The 18,069-nt window shown below is 32.5% G+C and overlaps 1 protein-coding gene and 1 long non-coding RNA gene across 10 annotated transcripts in view; one reads left to right on the top strand and one right to left on the bottom strand.

Annotated features, from left to right (window-relative positions):
* Positions 1-3,461, bottom strand: part of LOC141507964 (uncharacterized) — a 61,439-nt gene extending 57,978 nt beyond the window's left edge. Inside the window, exon 1 of the long non-coding RNA XR_012474309.1 lies at positions 3,309-3,461. This is a non-coding gene — a long non-coding RNA (uncharacterized LOC141507964). The remainder of the gene's footprint in view (positions 1-3,308) is intronic.
* Positions 1-7,970, top strand: part of USP12 (ubiquitin specific peptidase 12) — a 140,009-nt gene extending 132,039 nt beyond the window's left edge. For 5 of the 9 annotated variants that reach the window (XM_074216168.1, XM_074216164.1, XM_074216160.1 and 2 more), the window contains 2 exons: positions 4,082-4,160; positions 4,512-7,969. In XM_074216168.1, coding sequence (XP_074072269.1) covers positions 4,082-4,160; positions 4,512-4,613 — 181 coding nt within the window. In that variant the 3' untranslated portion in view covers positions 4,614-7,969. Of the gene's footprint in view, positions 1-4,081; positions 4,161-4,511 lie in introns of all 9 variants that reach the window. The other 4 variants (XM_074216163.1, XM_074216162.1, XM_074216161.1 and 1 more) reach the window with 2 other exon arrangements.
* The last annotated feature ends 10,099 nt before the right edge of the window (positions 7,971-18,069 follow it).

Below are 18,069 nucleotides of genomic sequence, written 5' to 3' on the forward strand. Positions count from 1 at the left end.
GAGTATAAAAAAATCCATTTTTCTACCAATGTTACTAATAACCTTTTTAAAAAAAATTATTTTTGTTTTCTGATAGGTACTGTATTAATACATATACAATGCATTGCATATAACAGGTATCCAATAAATTATTGTTGAATTAAGACAAAGCATATTTACTCTAAAATAATTTTGAGAGGAAAATAGTATTCCTTGATGCCTGATGAAAACTTCAGGTTGGTAAAATGTTTTATAGGATAACTGCATTTTGAAAACTATTTCTAATGTTGCTACAACATATATTTCATAACCATATACTTAATTATTGCAACCAACTTTTACTAGTAAGTGAAAAGGAGACAGAAAAATCCCTCTGACTCTTTTCAAAGTTTATTGTCTTCACTACTTGTATGGTATCTTCTTTATTGTAAAATTAATTATTATTTCCCTAATTACCAAAGTTAGAGTGACAACAAGAGTAGACAGCAAAATTCTAAAGCATATTAAAAATCCTTATTTGCATAAATTTGCCAGGAGATGCTTGGTAGGAAGAAAAAGACAGATGAAGTTAAAATTGTCTTTCTGAAAGAGAAGGAAATCACCTTGTTATCAAAGAATTGGGATTGATTCCTGAGCCTTATCAACAATAGTATTAGTTGAGGGGGGGGGGGTAGAAATGCCTTAAACTTTCTGATTTCTCTACAGTTTACTGGAATGATTTTATAACAAAAATGTTAATATTTCAGTATTTGTTAATCTTAGAATAATTCCTTTCTGTCACATATCTAGTAAATAAAAGGGCTAAGATTTTAACTTGAGGCTTTTGACTCTAAAGTTTGTGCAATTTCCATTACTCCAGACTAATTGATACAAAAAAAAAATTTGAAGTCAAATTATCACCTACTGTTGACCTCTATGAAGTCATTTAGCCTCTCTAGGTCTTGTTTTCCTCATCTATAAAGCATTGAAGTAGAAAATCTGGTTCCATCCAGCTCTAAATCTTTGAACATGTTGATGAGATTATAGACTATTATATTAGAGTAAAGACTGTGAGGGAAGCATTACTTTAAATAACAACTATGTGCTTCCAGTGTCTAAAGGTGACTTGACATTTCTAAATGATTTAAGGAATTCACTTTTTAAAAATTTATCTTTTCCCACTACAAACTTAGCAAGCATAAACTAACATGAACATTTCAGAATGCCAAAGCAGCCAAATCAAGGGATTATTTGAAAGCATGACTCTATATGCAGCTTTAAAAAAAATAAGTACATTTTAAAATTAACGTGATTGTACCATTGCTTGCATTTTTGAACTTTTTTCTCTATTCTGTGTATTTAATGTTTAGTTGGTGCTGGGGTTTTTTTGCATCACTATCATAACTTCATTGTCTTCTAGAATAAAAGTCCTTCCTTTAAAAAATAGTTTAGTCAAACAAAACAAATTCACATATTGTCTGTTTCTGAAAATAAATGACTCATTCTGTATTCTCTAGTCCATCTATCCTCTACTGAGAGTACATGTTCAGTTTTCCAGAGTGTTGATTACTCACTGCATTGACCAGAGATCTTAAAGCTTTCAAGATTATTTTCCTTTACATTATTGTAGTCATTGTGTGAATTATTCTCCTAGTTCTGTATCAGTTCAAAAAGTTTTCCTAGGTTTCTTAAAATCTTTCCCTTTCATTATTTCTTGTACTGTAATAGTCTTCCATTTATTGTCCGTAATTTTTTTAGCCATTTCCGATTTGGTGAAAACTCATTTGTTTTTTAATTCTTTGCTGCAATAAAATTAGTTGCTTTAAATATTTTTGGTACAATGACTTTGATCTCTTTGGAATATGCACCTAGATATAGAATCTCTGGGGCAACAGACATACACAGATTATTGATTTTGGGAATGTAGTTTCAGAATGCTTTTAGAAAGGTAGGACCAATTTATAGTCCTACCAACTTTGATCCTCAAATTTTGTAATCTCTGTAAATGCATAACATTTGCATAAAACTTTTCAAAGTTTCCCCAAGTGTAATTTTTGTCCTTAGACCATATCCATTTATATGGATATATAAATTATTACTTTATTGTAGAACTGTTTATTTAAGATAATATATTGGACCCGTTTTTAGGTAATTTGATACTTTGATACTGAGAGTCAAAACCATAGGAATGAAGTTTAATAAAAAATATAAAAGGAACCTTTTTAAATGATTTAAGAATTCAAAGAAATCTAATCAGTTTCACTTAGTTTAATTAAAGGTTGAACATGATGCACTGGAAATTGTATGAAACTATCTTAAAGTGGTTGCTAGGGATTGATGTTATTATATGGGCAATTAGGACAGAATTTTACTTATTAATTTAATTTAAAACTTCTTTTTTTTCAGGTGTAGATAAAATGTTTAAAAGTATATTTTGTAAGATGCCAGGTCTTCAAATTCACTCCATCCTTAGATGAATTTAAGCCAGGGAAACAAATAAGATATTGGATGCCCTCTCAAAGATTTTTGATATTTGACTTATAATAGGACTTTATACCCCATTAACCGTTTTAAGTCACACCTTCTAATTACTCAATTCTCCCACCACCCCACACAGGCAGTGTTACTTAACCTATAAAGATTTTTCCATGAACAGTTTAAACGTTGAGCTTTGTCTTTTTAATAAATCTCAGCACACTTGTAACATTTTCAATAATTGTCACATTAGGTGGTTTATGCAAACTGACACAGTACAATCAGAATTAATAAACAGCACTTCATGGAATGTCCCACTGAATTTAAACCTCAATATTGTACTATAATGCTTTCCTTATATATAAAAACTAGGGAAACGTTTATCTATGGTACAGTTTGATCTTTGTAAATTAACTCAAAATATATAAAAGCAGTCACTCAGGAGCACCCATTTAAATGAGAAGTATGATTCCTGTATAAATATCTAATTTTGATTAAAGACTTAGGACACCTTAACCCTTCATTTCATATTAATTTCTAAAATAGCTTTGACTAACATTTTTAAAAAACAGTTCTGTTCTAATAAAAAATTATAATTGTTAATCTTTTCCTTTTTTTACTCTCCTAGACTCTGCCACTTCCCTTTTTTTCCTCATTTTATATCTTTTAACTTTTAATTCCTCTCTTCAAAATATTTAAAGTTAAGCCTGTAGTGGAACATTAGATAATTGAATAATTCAAATCTGTAGTAATAGAGAAAATACACCTATTAGAAACCTGATCCTCCCCCCTTTTAAATAGAAACTTTCCTTTGTAATGAAAATTGAAAAAGCAATACTAATACAATAAGGTTCTTCTGTAGACCATTCTCTTACCTAAAAATATTCCCTTAACAAACGAGTCCAAGGTATCTAGTCACATAGAAGAAACATATAGCTTCATCTTAGTTGATGTTTTATATACATATACACAGTAATATTTTCAGCAAACTTGGAAAATTTGTATTTCAAAGGTCCATAGGACCTACTTGCCAGTTTAGAATGTAGGTTAATCCACGCTTCCAAGTTTGCTTAAAGAAAAATACACACATATTTTAGTGATAGTAAGAATGTATACTTAAGTGCTAATTAATAGTATCTTAATTTTTTATTCAGAGGTCTGATGATTTGAATTTAGATTCCAGTCCCTGGATGCACTGTCTTTTGTTTTCTTTTAAATTATACTTGATGTTTGCCTAGAAAGAAAAAATAGTAAGGATGTGAATCAGGGTTAATTCTGTATTTTTCATTCCTAGGAGATTTCATCTTTGGTAAGAGATATAAAAGAATTTTTCTGTGAAGTATTTTTAAAATTAGCCTATTAAAACAAAAAGCAAATCAGTAATATTGTAATAATAATATAGCTATATATAAATTAACTATTCTATTAGGTATTTCTTTAAAACACTTTTTAAAGAAATAATTTTAACTCCTGAATAGCTCAGGAGTTAAATCAACTTGACAATGTATTATCAGACAAAATGGGTAAAGGCTATGTCATTTATTTTCATAAATATATAGCCATTTCTAGCCTGAAATTTAGAGATCAAAAGCTTGAAAATTAAGTATCATTGCACAATATAACTGCCTTCTATTTCTCTCTTTTATAGTGGTCCTAATCGAGGCCATTACATTGCAATAGTTAAGAGTCATGATTTTTGGTTATTGTTTGATGATGACATTGTAGAGGTAAGTAGTTGTTTTTTTTTAATTTTCACTTTTCTATTTTCTTTTAAACGTGTAGTCTTTCTTTTTGCGAATACTATACTTCTTTTCCTTTACTTTATATTCCCTAACCTATGTGACTTGTTAAATAGCACATAAATATCCTATTTAATCTCAAAACACTAATATTTTCTTCTTTTCAATAAGTTTATATTTTGTTTCATTAGCAGTTTCTTTAGGATATGGGATTTTATTTTTAAAAGGGAGAAAACTAAATTGTGTTGATCCATTTTAAAGTTGAAGAATTTATATTGCATTTGTGAAAAGAAAACAACACTTATATGTTCCTTACCAATTTTTCATTATGTCATATAGAAAATAGATGCACAAGCTATTGAAGAATTCTACGGGTTGACATCAGATATCTCAAAGAACTCTGAGTCTGGTTACATCCTCTTCTATCAGTCTCGGGACTGAATGGGAACTGTGGTGAAGAGATACTTTCTGCCTCATTTCTTTGGTTATTTTGGAAAGGATCAAGCACTGATTTTTCAAGAAAAGTGAAATGCAGGGAGCTCAGGGGGCAGTAGTGCACTTTGCACACAACAGGCAAAAACTATGGATTAAGAAGCCCTTCATATCATGGTAGTTGATTTATTTGCTCAGGTATCATGCTGTCTGTACAGTTCCATGAGAGAATAATTTGAAATCAGAGATACCAGCTTCTCTTGTCAGAGTAGCCTTCCAGTAATTGACTTGCATTTTTTTCTTTGTTATTTGCACCAATAAATTTGAAAACCTTTGAGGTACATTAGAAAGAATAGGAACTTGTGCTAGATTGTATTGATTATTTAAAAAGAAGACACTGAATACACTGCATAAATTAAATTATGTTCAGTTTGGAGAGCATATTCTGTGGTTTTTTTCATGAATAAACCTGAAATATTCTTGGGCCCAACACTTGTAGTTGCTTTCCTGACATACTAGACTAATATGATGAACTCCAGTGTCAGGGAGGCAAATATGTTTTGCTTCTCTGAAGAAGCTTCTAATAATATACAGTATATGTATATGTAGGGAACAATTGGTCAAAGGTGGCTTTTTGCTTCCCCAAGGGGAAAGACTGGCTCTGTAATTATAGTTTATTCTTATTTATTTGACTTATTGTATCTGATAGAGTCTAAGTATTGTATGAATTGTCAATGATTCTGTCAACAAGTTTTAAGGATACTTCTGTTAGTTTTAGTCAGTTATACCCTTTAAAGTGTTTAGTTTTCTATTTTGAAGGATAATTTTAATTCTATTTAAAATCAGTTAAGATATCTTGAGAAAAATTCTATGAGAGGAGGTAAATTTTCTTTTCCAGGAGTAACTGGTATCTCTGTCTAAATAGTTTTTCCTTAAATTTTAATTTCTAAATCATCTGTTCTATTCAACTTGGAAGAGAAGAAAAAACTCTTAAATTTTTCCTACAACTGTTAGAATGATAAAAGAAATGTGTACCATAAAGAGATACTGGTGCAGTGGTGATATATTCTTTATAGTCCTTAACTATACTAACTGTTCACATTGAAGATATGCTTGGAAAAACCTGACATTACATATTATGATAATTTCAGAATGTCATTTCTTTCCTTGCGAAATGATCCACTCTTTAGCAGCCTGGATGATTTCTTGAATAGTCTAGGAATCCAAAAAGATAAAGCCAGCATTTTTGCAGTAGCAAATAATACTGGGATTCTCAGAAACTAAATTTTTTTGTTTGTATAAGATTTTGGGGTTTTAAAAAATAACTTTAGACACTATTTAAATCATGGCAGCACCAGGTAATGTGTAATGTAAAATATATGTAAACTATTGCAGTTGACACTTTTCCATGCATCAGTATGTTGTCTGACAGTGGCTGAATGTAACTTAATGGAAAGATAATTGAATATGTATTCCAAATAATAGCAATCAGGCTTTGAATGTTCTTTATCACCCCTATTCAGAGATAATTTGTTTTTGCTTTACTGTAATTTTCTAAAGTTATTTTATTAATATTGTTAAAATATGTAAAAAAGAATGTTTTCTTCGCTGCTATAATTAGCATTTACTTTTAGCTCAGGAAAAGACTTAACCTATTCGTTCAGCTGAACAGATCTTTAACAGGGTCACTTAACTAATTGGGCTTGTTTAAACAAATGTGCAGGAAGAAAGTAAAACTGTATTTTAACAAATTGCTTTTAAGATGCAAAGTTTCTAAAGCCTTACCTTGGCTAGAATTTTTTGTACAAATTGTACATAGCCTGCCTAACCTACCAGCATTGCAGAGAGAATTTTAAAAAAGAAAAGAAAAACCAAGCATGTGAGAGAAAGTGATGAAAAAGGAAGTAAATGAGATTTTTGTTATAAGGGCTTATACCAAATTATCTTGGAATTTAGAGCTGTGTTTCTACAGCTTTCTCTCAACAGGGGAAAGGAAGAAAGTGAAGACTGAATCATCTTATTTCATGGGTCAAGCCACAGTATGTGTCAGAAAGAAGGAAGTCCTTTGCATAATATCATGTTAGTTGCTAACTAACAAATGTTTTTTTTTTACTTTTAAAATGTATTAAAAGCCAAGGTTATATTTCATACTTTAGCAAGTTACAGCATTTTTATTGAGTTCAGTGATAGTCACACAATTTTTCCTGTTTCTTCACAACATCTACACTATATTTCATAAAATGATTTGTGGGGGTAGGGATTGTGGGAGTGATAGTTCTAAATTTACTTTTTACTTCTAATGCAACTGAAGCTAAGTAAAAAGTCAAAGTTGATGTCAGAAGCTATAGTTTATTTTTTAAACTATTGGGGTGGGGAAGGAAGGAATATAATAATAGTAAGCAAGAAAAATGACCAATATAGAAAGCATTATAAAGTTGTCTGGTTGATTGTGATTAAGATAAGAATGGGAAAGATTGTCTTAAGTTGTAAATGGTGGCTGATTGCTGTGTAACTATGTAAATGTTCAGTGGGGTTGCTAGCAGTCCCATATTTTGTATATTGGAGCAAAAATTTCTATGAAGTATCTTTAAAGGGTGAGTATCCTATATAAAGTCTTTCTCTTGAATCACGTGGCCTCTCTCTTTTAAATCTTGGAAGATGACTAGAGACAGTAGATGTGAACTTGGGAGAAAGGGACATGGGAGCTGTATGCATATGGGTCTCATTGCCTCTAGCCATCAATTTGTTTTTTATGTCCTTGATGGCAGCAGTACAAAGACCTCACTTTCATAATGTACTACTCTTGATACTTTGTTTAATTACACTTTTTGTGAAAGACTTCATGAGGCAATTCAAATAGAATATTGGGTTGGGAGCTGGGAAACAGATTCTGAATTATCCTGCTCTTTAGTAAATCAGTTGTGTGACCTTGGGCAAGTCACTTAACCTCTCTGTACTTCATTCTCCCTATCTGTAAAATGGGAGTGATACCTACCCCTATTTACCTACCTCACAGGGTTGTTGTGGGGATTAATTAGATATAATGTCTGTAAAACATTTGAGCTCCTTGGAGAACAGCTCAGTATAAATACAAAGTAATCTATTAAAGTTGGTTTATTTGTGCTGGGTTTTTTTTAGTGTTTTTTTTCTTTGACATAAGTGATTTTATGAGAACTTGGAATAAACACTAAGAAGAAAATATTTTTTTTCTGTAAAGCCAGTTCAGTAGTAAAGCAGTGGTATTTCACATTTACCAGGTGTCTTCTTGGCTCTCTAGCTCAAATATAAGACACTGTATTTTCATAAGACAATAATGTCCATTAGAATTTTGGAATTATTAATCCATGTGTAAAATAACCACATCAATATGTTCATGTGGGATATATATATATATATATATATATATATATATATATATATCTGAATTAGGCACATATTAGGGAAAAACTAACTTCCTGACCCTTAATGAACACATCTGTAAGGAATGGATGATTCTACTTGACCTGCCTATTTCTATAATAGAACTTTTTGTCTTGAGGGCTACATTTATAAATGTATTTCTTGGGGGGGAGTCTGTGAATTTGAATGTGAAAAAAAATTCCATCTTTATTTGTACTAGCCTCTAACTGTAATTTAGATTTCCTTCAACTATGAATATAGGCGCTAAACATTCTGAGAAGTGATTCATAGGTTTTACTGGACTGCCAAAGAGGTCTATGATCCAAAGTAAGTTAAAAACTTCCTCACTCTATAGGATTATCTACTCATCATGATGGCTTAGTTTACTCTAATCCTGTTCAAATCAGTGACAGATGATCAGCATTCATTTCCCTGTTGCCCCACTTAAGAGACCAGCAACTGTTCAGTCTGTGTTTTATAAATAGCACATTGCACTACTTTTTTGGGTGGGTGGGTGGGAGAGAATCAAATATTTATTAAGAGGGAGAAAAGACTACTGTGTTTTCTTGACATAAATGTTTTAGTCACAGTTAAACTGAAAAATAAGCTGAAACAGTATCTTGAAAGTATAAGAAATCGATAAGATAAAAATTTTTCTAGAGAAAATTAAAAGCTTTAAATAAGCAAAATTGATCTTCAGAATCCAAGTTTCTAACACCAAATTATTGCTTGGTTTATATGAAGTTGTTTACAAAATTGTCAGACCTCATTCAGTAGTAGATATATTGGTGCTACAATAGTAAAATAGTTTTTGATGAATTTATAAAACAACTTTAAATGATTCCACTTACTAATGGTAATATAGGAGAGGGAGAAACCGTCCTTATAGCTGAAGACCTTTTGGGATCAATTTTTTAAGAAATTAAAATCTATTCAAGTAAATGAAGAACAGAAATAGCTAAGGATGTTCATAGGATTGCGTATGTTAAAAGTTGATGGTAGGAAAAAATTGTACTTTGCGAAGGACTTAGAGAAATGCTACATTAAGAGAAATTTTCTTTTTTCCTTTAGTTTTTATATTCTAAAACTTTAGTTCTCAAAACAGAGCATTTCTCATAACTAAGCATACAAATATGTCAAAAATATGAAAACACAAATCTCCATTTAATACTACTTGCTTTTTTTTAAAAAGTATATAATAAATTTTGTTATTTTGGAAACTATTGCATTTCTGTATTTTATGAATTTTCTTTTGTCCTGTACATTTTAATCAGAATTCTCAAATCTTTGAAAGTTGTTTCTTTATATTACTGCTGTCTTGTAAATTTTTCTCCCTCATGTTTGCTTTAATCTTCCTCTGTCCATATCACATTCAACTAATGTCTACTCCTTTCATTTTTTGTATGTTCTTCTCATGCAAATCATGTATAGAAATCACTCTATTCTTCCTTCTATTTTACTGTACTCTTTTTTTCTTAATCCTTTCTCCCCATTCTCCTCTTCAGATGATTGTAGTAGCACAAGTTCCCCTAATACCCCTTTAAGACCTTAAATTTCATCTTTTCCTATTAGGCTATTTGGCACTGCATCATCATCATATATTTGTTTCTATTTGTTGAAATTAAATGTAGTTCTCTAGATTCCTCTGAAATATAATTCTGAAGGATTTCAACTCAGGTCTGCTCTTGTCATCAGAAATTCTTAAGCATTCACTTTCATTAAATATCTATTCTTCCCCCCCCCCCCCCATGCCCACTGTAGAAATATTCTCAACTTTGAAGGGTAACTTATTGATTATATTTTTCCTTTTGGAACATTGTAGTCCCAGATCTCTTGTTTATAGTAGAAATTTCCAATTCTTGTATGATCCTAGCTGATACCTCTTGGTACTTATACCACTGCTTTCTGGATTGTTGCATTGTGGTTCCTTGATATAAGAGCTCTAGATTTTTTGGCTCTGACATTCCTGAAACTTTTCTTTTTGAGTATTTATTTTTGGAGGTGATGTGTAGATTCTTTTTCATTTTCATTTTGCCCTCTAGTTGTAATAGATTTGGGCAGTTTTTATTTAGAATTTCTGGAATGATTTTTTTTTTGAATAATGTAGGGGTTTTTTTCATGGAATTTAAGGATTTCAAATTATCTCTCCTTGATCTGTTTTTCTAGATTAGTTTTTATTATTGGATATGTTATACTTCCATTTTTAAAATCTTTATTTTTAAATTTTTTTTGCTATCATGAAGTCATGTTTTGTTTAGCTAATTTTATTTTCAATCCAAGCTATTCTCTTTCTAATTCTAAGTATTCATGTAGTCTTTAAAGAAAGCACTCTTCCCTCTGCCCCTATTTAGTTTCTGTTCATTTCAGGTTCAGTTATTCTTCTCCTATGAGGGGATCTTTAGATTTGCAACAACTTTTTAAAAAATTATCTCTTTAGTTTTAGTTCCTGAATTAGGGCTTCATGCCTGGATCAGGATCTCTCCCCATGCTGGTGGGTGGTTGGCTTTTGTGGTTCCAGCTTGGGTCTCCCAAAATAAGATTTCATGAATCTTTGAGGTTCAGAACACTGGATCTTTAGGGCTCTCCAGCGTCTCTGTATAGAGTGCTGGATGGGGTTGGGGTGGGGTCCTAATGTGGCTGTTAATCCCCAGGGTTTTCAAGGTTCCAGAAGTGAGTACCCTAGGACTTTTTCAAAGAAGCTTTCTACTTTTAATGCCTTAAAATCCAGAGCTTTTTAGGCTACAAGTGTTACTGGTTGTGCTAGGAGACTCCCCTGGTCAGGTACCCCTTCTTCCACCACCACCCCTTTCTGTTGCTCATGGGTATCTGGCTGATTTTTTGTAGGATCAAAAGAAGTCTGTATAATTTCTCATTAGATTTCTTGATCGTTATTCAGATTGGTGTGAACTTACCAGTGGGAAGACTTTTTTTTTCTCCTGTTAGATAAAATGTTGACATTATATCACCTTAAATATAGTATGTATTACAAGTAGTAACTTGTAATAATACTTCTGGAGTGAAGAGAAAGTCATGACAAAGTTAGGTGAGCATATATGTACTTTAGTGTATAAATTACCAGGTCTCTTAAAATTACTTCTTTTAAGCAGTTTCTTTTTCATATTACCTGTTTCTTTTATGCTGTCTTGACTGGCTTTTCTTAATGGCATAGCTTTGTCAGGACTACTTTATAGATACAGTGCCATTTTTATGACCCCATACCATAAAGTCTAAAGATGTTGGTTAATTTAAAAAATAAAATTATTTGAAAGGAATGAAGTGGGCCCTTTATTTTACTAGAAGTTAAGCACTTTTTTTAAAAGCACTTATTATTACATATCTCACTTACCATTAAGGTTTTTCAAACCAAAACCTGAGTCTAGTTTTTTGACTATCGATGTTGGTTTTTACTAATAAATGTGGTTGGTTTTTCATTTGTTAATCTCCAGTATGTTTGATTTGCCTCATTTAGAAAGCAATCCTTTAAATTTTTTTTAGTTTTTAAGATATACATATCTTAAAAGCTAAAAACTTTAATTGCAGAAGATTCTCACTTAGTGCTAATTCTGTATAACATCCTTTTATCTTGCAGTAATGTGTAAGTGTTTTGTGTATTATGTTGTGAAACACTATAACAGAGGGTAATGGAGAACTGTACGGTGATGTGTGGCCTTCAGCACTTTACAGAAATAAAATTACCAAGGAAAAGTAGTAGAAAGATCATAACATAAAGAAAATATACAATAGAGAATGACTTGGTCTTTTGAGAATAAAGAGTAACTTGTGGACAGACCATGTTCTTCATTGATATCCTTAAAGGCTCAAATTCCAGAGGTGTCCACAAATTTATTATGAGCTTTTTGTTTCAGACTTTTTGGAATGACAGATCTTGCCATGGTGGACAGCAATAACCATCCAGTTGATCTCCATTGTTGGAGGGACTATATATGTGTATATCTGAAATAATAGATTTGAAATTGTATATTAACCAAGAAAAATGGAGGACTGGGCATTTTCTTTGATCTTTAAAACCTCTCAACCCTCTCTTACTACCTCCTTGAAATCAGGCACAGAGAGATAGTACAATTTTAGCTGCTTCCACAGTCTGACACCAAGAGCTTTAATTCATTGAACTAATGGCAGAGAAGGTCAATTCTTATTATCTAAAGGTCTTGCTTAGCACCCCATTCCATACTGCACTCCATGCTCCTGCAGTAGGGCTGCACAAGTTGACTCACAGGTTTGCAAAGAAATCAACACTACTAACACCTGTCCTCCCACTGACACAGAAAATCGAAAGAAAATTGTCCTGTCTGGGATGGCAATATTCCTGTGCTGCAACTATGCAACCAGAGAATTGACTAACAATGGGGAATGAGGCAGTATTTGTATGTAGGGCTAAATGGCACTCTATTAAACCTGAAGGAAAGAGTGCATCCTTTGGAGTCCAAGGTCATTGAAATGTTTATTGTCCAGCCTAGGCTGAAACAGCTTTAAGCTTCAGCATTCTGGGAAACTGCCATGACAGGGGAAGGAGTCAGATAGTAATAAGGTAGTATATGGGGGAAAGCCTCATTACTAAAGACCTCAGGAGTAGGTGAACTTGGGCAAAGACTACATAAGTAGACAAATAGGAGTGTTTAAAGAAAACCAAAGTGAATATAGCTCCGATTAATCCCAGAAATCTATTAGAATGTTTTGAGATAAAGGAAAATGAATTAACAACTTAATAATAAAGGACCTGTGAATTCCTAAAACAGCATAGAACCTCAGCAGTTTATTCCCAAATGATTTAAAAGAAGAATTGTGAAGACAGAATTTATGATCTGCACAAATAAAGTAATTGGTAAATAGAAAAATGTGAATCCATCATGATGAGTCTCCAAAGAAATGAGTATAACTACTTGGGAACGCAACCAAACACAAGGAAAATTTGGAAAAAGCAAGGAACAAACTTTTATAAATACATGATCTTTATATAAGCAAAATATACTGATCTTAAATGATAATATATCGAAAAAGCTTCCAAAAGAAAAGGAATGAGAACATGATACAAAGTATTTGCCCATAACTTTTGAACTTTAAATTTTCCAGGAATGAATTAGTTTTTTTTTGGGGGGGGGTGCTACTGATGCCCAGAGAAGTTGAGGGTAAAGACCCAGAGAGGAGATTTCATGGAAATAAAGAGAAAATGGCCATAAACACTGCAAAAGTTAATAAACTGCACAATCAAATATATAGTAAAATTCCTACCATGAAGCTAAAACTCTTATCACCTGAAAGAATTATTTCCAAGAACAAAAGGGGCTGAGGACTAGTTCTACACAGCAGTAAAATAGGAACTGTTTAAGGAACCCAAAAGTATTTTAGGAACTTTAATCCCATGAGGAATATAGAGTAAAGAATGAAAGTAGATAGGCTGTGACTTAGAGATTAAAGTTTAGAATATGAGAAGGTTAAAATAAAAGGCAGGAAAAAGGCATTGAAAATGTAAAAATGATGGAATACAGAGGAATGGAAATTTGCTTAACTAAGGGAAGAAGGAATAAGATAAAGTAGAAACAAATGGAAACTACTAAACAGCAAACTAGAGAAAGTGTAACAGGTGTGAGAAGGCTTGAAGCTGAGAAGAAAGCTGGAAGGAATAGGATTTAAAGTAGATTTGTTTAAAAACTGAAAAGACAATGTACAGTGTTTGCAAAAGGAGAGGGAGAAAAATCCTAACTTGGGGAAAAAATTGAAACAAAAATGTAAACCTCATTCTAAATATGAATGTGTTAAAAATGAAAAACTGACACAAAACTAAAATCTGTTGCTTCTAATAAACATAAAAAAGACATGGACAGAAAGTTGAAAAAAATTCACTCCAGGTAAACTTGAAAATAGAGCAGTTGCAATCATGTTATCAGACAAAGGTGTAAAAACATTCACAACACAAAAAGGAATTATATTTTTTTAGGTTTTTTGTAAGGCAAATGGTAAACCCATGGCTTGCCCAAGGCCACACAGCTAGGAAATTATTGTGTCTTGAGACCAGATTTGAACCCAAGTACTCCTGATTCCAGGGCCAGTGTTTTAGCCACTGTGCCACCTAGCTGCCCCACAAAAAGGAATTTATAAAGCATTACATTATGCTGAAAGGAACAATAAACAACAAACCAGTACTAGTATTAGACACTTGCCCTAAATGCCTTAATATAAAGGAAAGACTGTGAGAAGAGAAAATGGCAGTTTATCAGTGGCAGGTTTCAATGTCTCTGCCTGGGTTTTGAATAAATCTAACATAACAAAAGGGGAAATAAGGAATAAATTGATGGAGAAAGTAGATCTGAAAGGCTGCTAATAGAAGCATATATAATTTTTCAGCACCAACACTTTTTGAAAAATTGATCAAGTATGTAAGGGTACAATCACTGCAAGCAAATGTGAAAAAGCAGAAAAGCATTCTTTGCAGATCATAACAGTGAAAGTAGTAATCAGTTTAGGGAGTACAAGCAAGAGGGAGCCAAATGACTTAAGAAATTGTTAATAAATGAATCAAAGAACAAATAGGGAAAAATTATGTGAAAGAAAATGGTTTCTTATATGTAGCTAAAGCACTCATAGGGAAAATCATTCCTACAAACACAACAAAATAGAAGATATTAATGAATATTTTCTAAAAATTAAAAAAATCAATAGCCTTAAAAAAGCACAGAGGGAAATTAAAATTTAGATAAGAAATTAATGAAAAAAATGATAAAACTAAAATCTGAATCTTTCAAAAAATAAATAAATAAACTATTAGCTAATCTGATTTAAAAGAAGGTAGAAAATCATATCAAAATAGCAAATAAGATGAAATCACAATGTATCCATAAGAATTAAAAAGAAGTATCAATACCTATTATGCACATTATATGTTAACAAAACTCAGAACATGAAATAAATACCTTTAAAAATCTAAAATATTGAAACTTAGAACACCAAATAGAGCTCTTAATTCAATTAGAACAAGAAATAGAACTACATGAAGCAGCTACCAAAGGGGGGGAAATTGCCCCAGATGGTTTCACAACATTCTATCAGAATTTCAAAGAACAATCAGTATCAATCAGATAATTCTCAAAAGTTAAGAAAACACCCTAACAAATTCTTTTTGTGAGACAAGTATAATCCAATTATTTCAACCAGGGAAGATAAAGTACAGGACAATTATGAACTAACATCATTAATGAATATCAATTCCCAATTTTAAAATTCTGTTAGGTTGGGGTAGCTAGGCTGCACAGTGGATAGAGTATTAGCTCTGGAATCAGGAGGACCTGAGTTCAATTCCAGCCTCAGTCACATACTAATTACCTAGCTGTGTGACCTTGGGCAAGTCACTTAACTCCACTGGCTTGCAAAAATAAAAATTCTGTTAGACTATATATACAAGTAGTCATTTATCATGACAGTGGGATTTGTGCCAGGAAAATAATAGTGGTTCAAATTAGAAAAACAGTCACAATCATTGAAAGCAAATATACTAAGCTACACAATTATCTCAATAGATACAGAAAACATCTCATTAATACACAACTGCTACAAAATAATGGACATAGAGATATCTTTTCTAAAAATATAGGTATTAACTAAAAAGACAAGTGGCATATACAGGGATGATAGAATCCTTTGTAATAAATATAAAAATAAAGCAAGAACACCCATCATCACTAATTGCTGCTGTTCTGGAAATGTTGGTAATAGCATAATAGAAGAGAAAGAAATTAAAGGTATAAAGATAGGTAAAGTGAAGATAAAATTGTCCTATTTGCTGATATGATAGTTTACTTAGAAAATCAGCAAAGAAATTTATTGAGGCTAAAGCTTCAGCAAGCTTGCAGACTATAAAATCCTCAAAAATCAACAGCATTTCCATATAATAATCTAGAATCAACAAGGAAAAGGAAAAATTCAACTTCAAAGTACTACAAAGTGCATAAAATATCTGGGGAATCAATCTAAAAGCAGACTATTCAATTACAAAGGGCTCCTTAAAGATATAAATGTTAAATAATAGAAAATTCAGCAACTCATGGTTGGGTCATGCCAATATAATAAAAATAATATTACTAAAGTTAATTTATAATTTTAGTACTATGTTGATCAAGTTATTTTTTAAAAGTACTTTATAGAGATAAATAAAATTCTTTTGGAAAAAATGAAATCTAGACTGTCAAAGAAATAATGAAACGTGTTGAAGATAAAGGAGAATAGCACTTTTAGACCTCCTATAAAGCAACAGTCATCAAAGCCATCTGATACCAGTTAAAAAATAGCAGTGGAAAAAGCAAGATGAAGGAGAATCAGAATGGAACTCTACTTAATGTTTGATAAACTAAAAAACACATTACTTAGCATCCTATTTGATGATAACTTCCAGGAAAATTGGACAGCAATCTGGCAGAAATTAGACCAGCACCTTATATCATACTCTACAATTCATTGTAAATGGACTTTAATATTAAAGATCAATACCATTAAAAAAAATTGAAAGTGAGGGGTGGCTAGGAGTCAGTGTCCCTCAATGCAGCCCAGATCCCAGGAAACGGAAGCAGGCAGACAGAGCCCTGGCAGCTGCTCCAAGAGCACTCAGTTCATGGAAGGTAAAGGGGTGGGGGGAGACTGTAGAGGTTTCTCCTCTGTCCCTGGAATAGGACTCTTGTGCTTTGTCCATATTCAGACCCTGGTGGCAGTCTGGGGGCCCCCTATTGCCATCCACAGACCAGAGTACGGGCAGGAGAGCAGTCAGAGTCTTGCGGGAGTTATCCCAATAATACTCAAAATCTTGGGAGTACCTCAAACCAGGTACAGACTGGGGAAATGAATAAACAGAAACAAAGGAACCTGACCATAGACAATTACTTTGGTGCCATAGAGAACCAAAACACGCAATCAGAAGACCAGAAAGTTCTAGCTTCTGTATCTAAAGACTCCAAGAAATATAGAAGTTGGTCTCAGGCTATTTCAGAGCTCAAAAAAAGATTTTGAAAATCAGGTAAGGGAAGTAGAGGAAAAATTGGGAAAAGAAATGAGGGAGATGAGGGAAAAAACATGAAAATCAAGTCATCAGCTTAGTCAAGGAGCTTCAAAAAATGCTGAAGAAAATAACATACTATTTGAGTTTTGAGTTTTACAATTTTTCTCCCAATCTTACTTCCCTCCCCACCCCATGGAAAGTAATCTGTCAGTCTTTATTTTGTTTCCATGTTGTACATTGATCCACACTGAGTGTGATGAGAGAGAAATCACATCCTTAAGGAAGAAACAAAAAGTATAAGAGATAACAAGTTCAGACAATAAGGTGTTTTTTTTCTAAATTAAAGGGAATAGTCCTTGAAATTTGTTCAAACTCCACAGCTCTTTATCTGGATATAGATGGTATTCTCCATTGCAGATAGCCCCAAATTGTCCCTGGTTGTTGCACTGATGGAATGAGCAAGTCCATCAAGGTTTATCATCATCCCCATGTTGTTGTTAGGGTATACAATGTTTTTCTGGTTCTGCTCATCTCATCAGTTCATGCAAATCCCTCCAGGCTTCCCTGAATTCCCATCCCTCCTGGTTTCTAATAGAACAATAGTTTTTGATGACATACATATACCACAGTTTGCTAAGCCATTCCCCAATTACAAGACATTTACTTGATTTCCAATTCTTTGCCACCACAAATGGCTGCTATGAATATTTTTGTACAAGTGATGTTTTTACCCTTTTTCATCATCTCTTTAAGGTATAGACCCAGTAGTAGTATTGCTGGAACAAAAGGTATGCATATTTTTGTTGCCCTTTGGGCGTAGTTCCAGAAAGGTTGGATGAGTTCACAGTTCCACCAACAGTGTAATAGTGTCCCAGATTTCCCACAACCCTTCCAACAATGATCATTATCCTTTCTGGTCATATTGGACAGTCTAAGAGGTATGAGGTGATACTTCAGAGAGGCTTTGATTTGCATTTCTCTAATAATTAATGGTTTAGAGCAATTTTTCTGATGGCTATGGATTGCTTTGATCTCATCTGTAAATTGCCTTTGCATATCCTTTGA

Source organism: Macrotis lagotis, chromosome 1 (genome assembly GCF_037893015.1).
Source record: "Macrotis lagotis isolate mMagLag1 chromosome 1, bilby.v1.9.chrom.fasta, whole genome shotgun sequence".
NCBI lineage: Eukaryota > Metazoa > Chordata > Mammalia > Peramelemorphia > Peramelidae > Macrotis > Macrotis lagotis.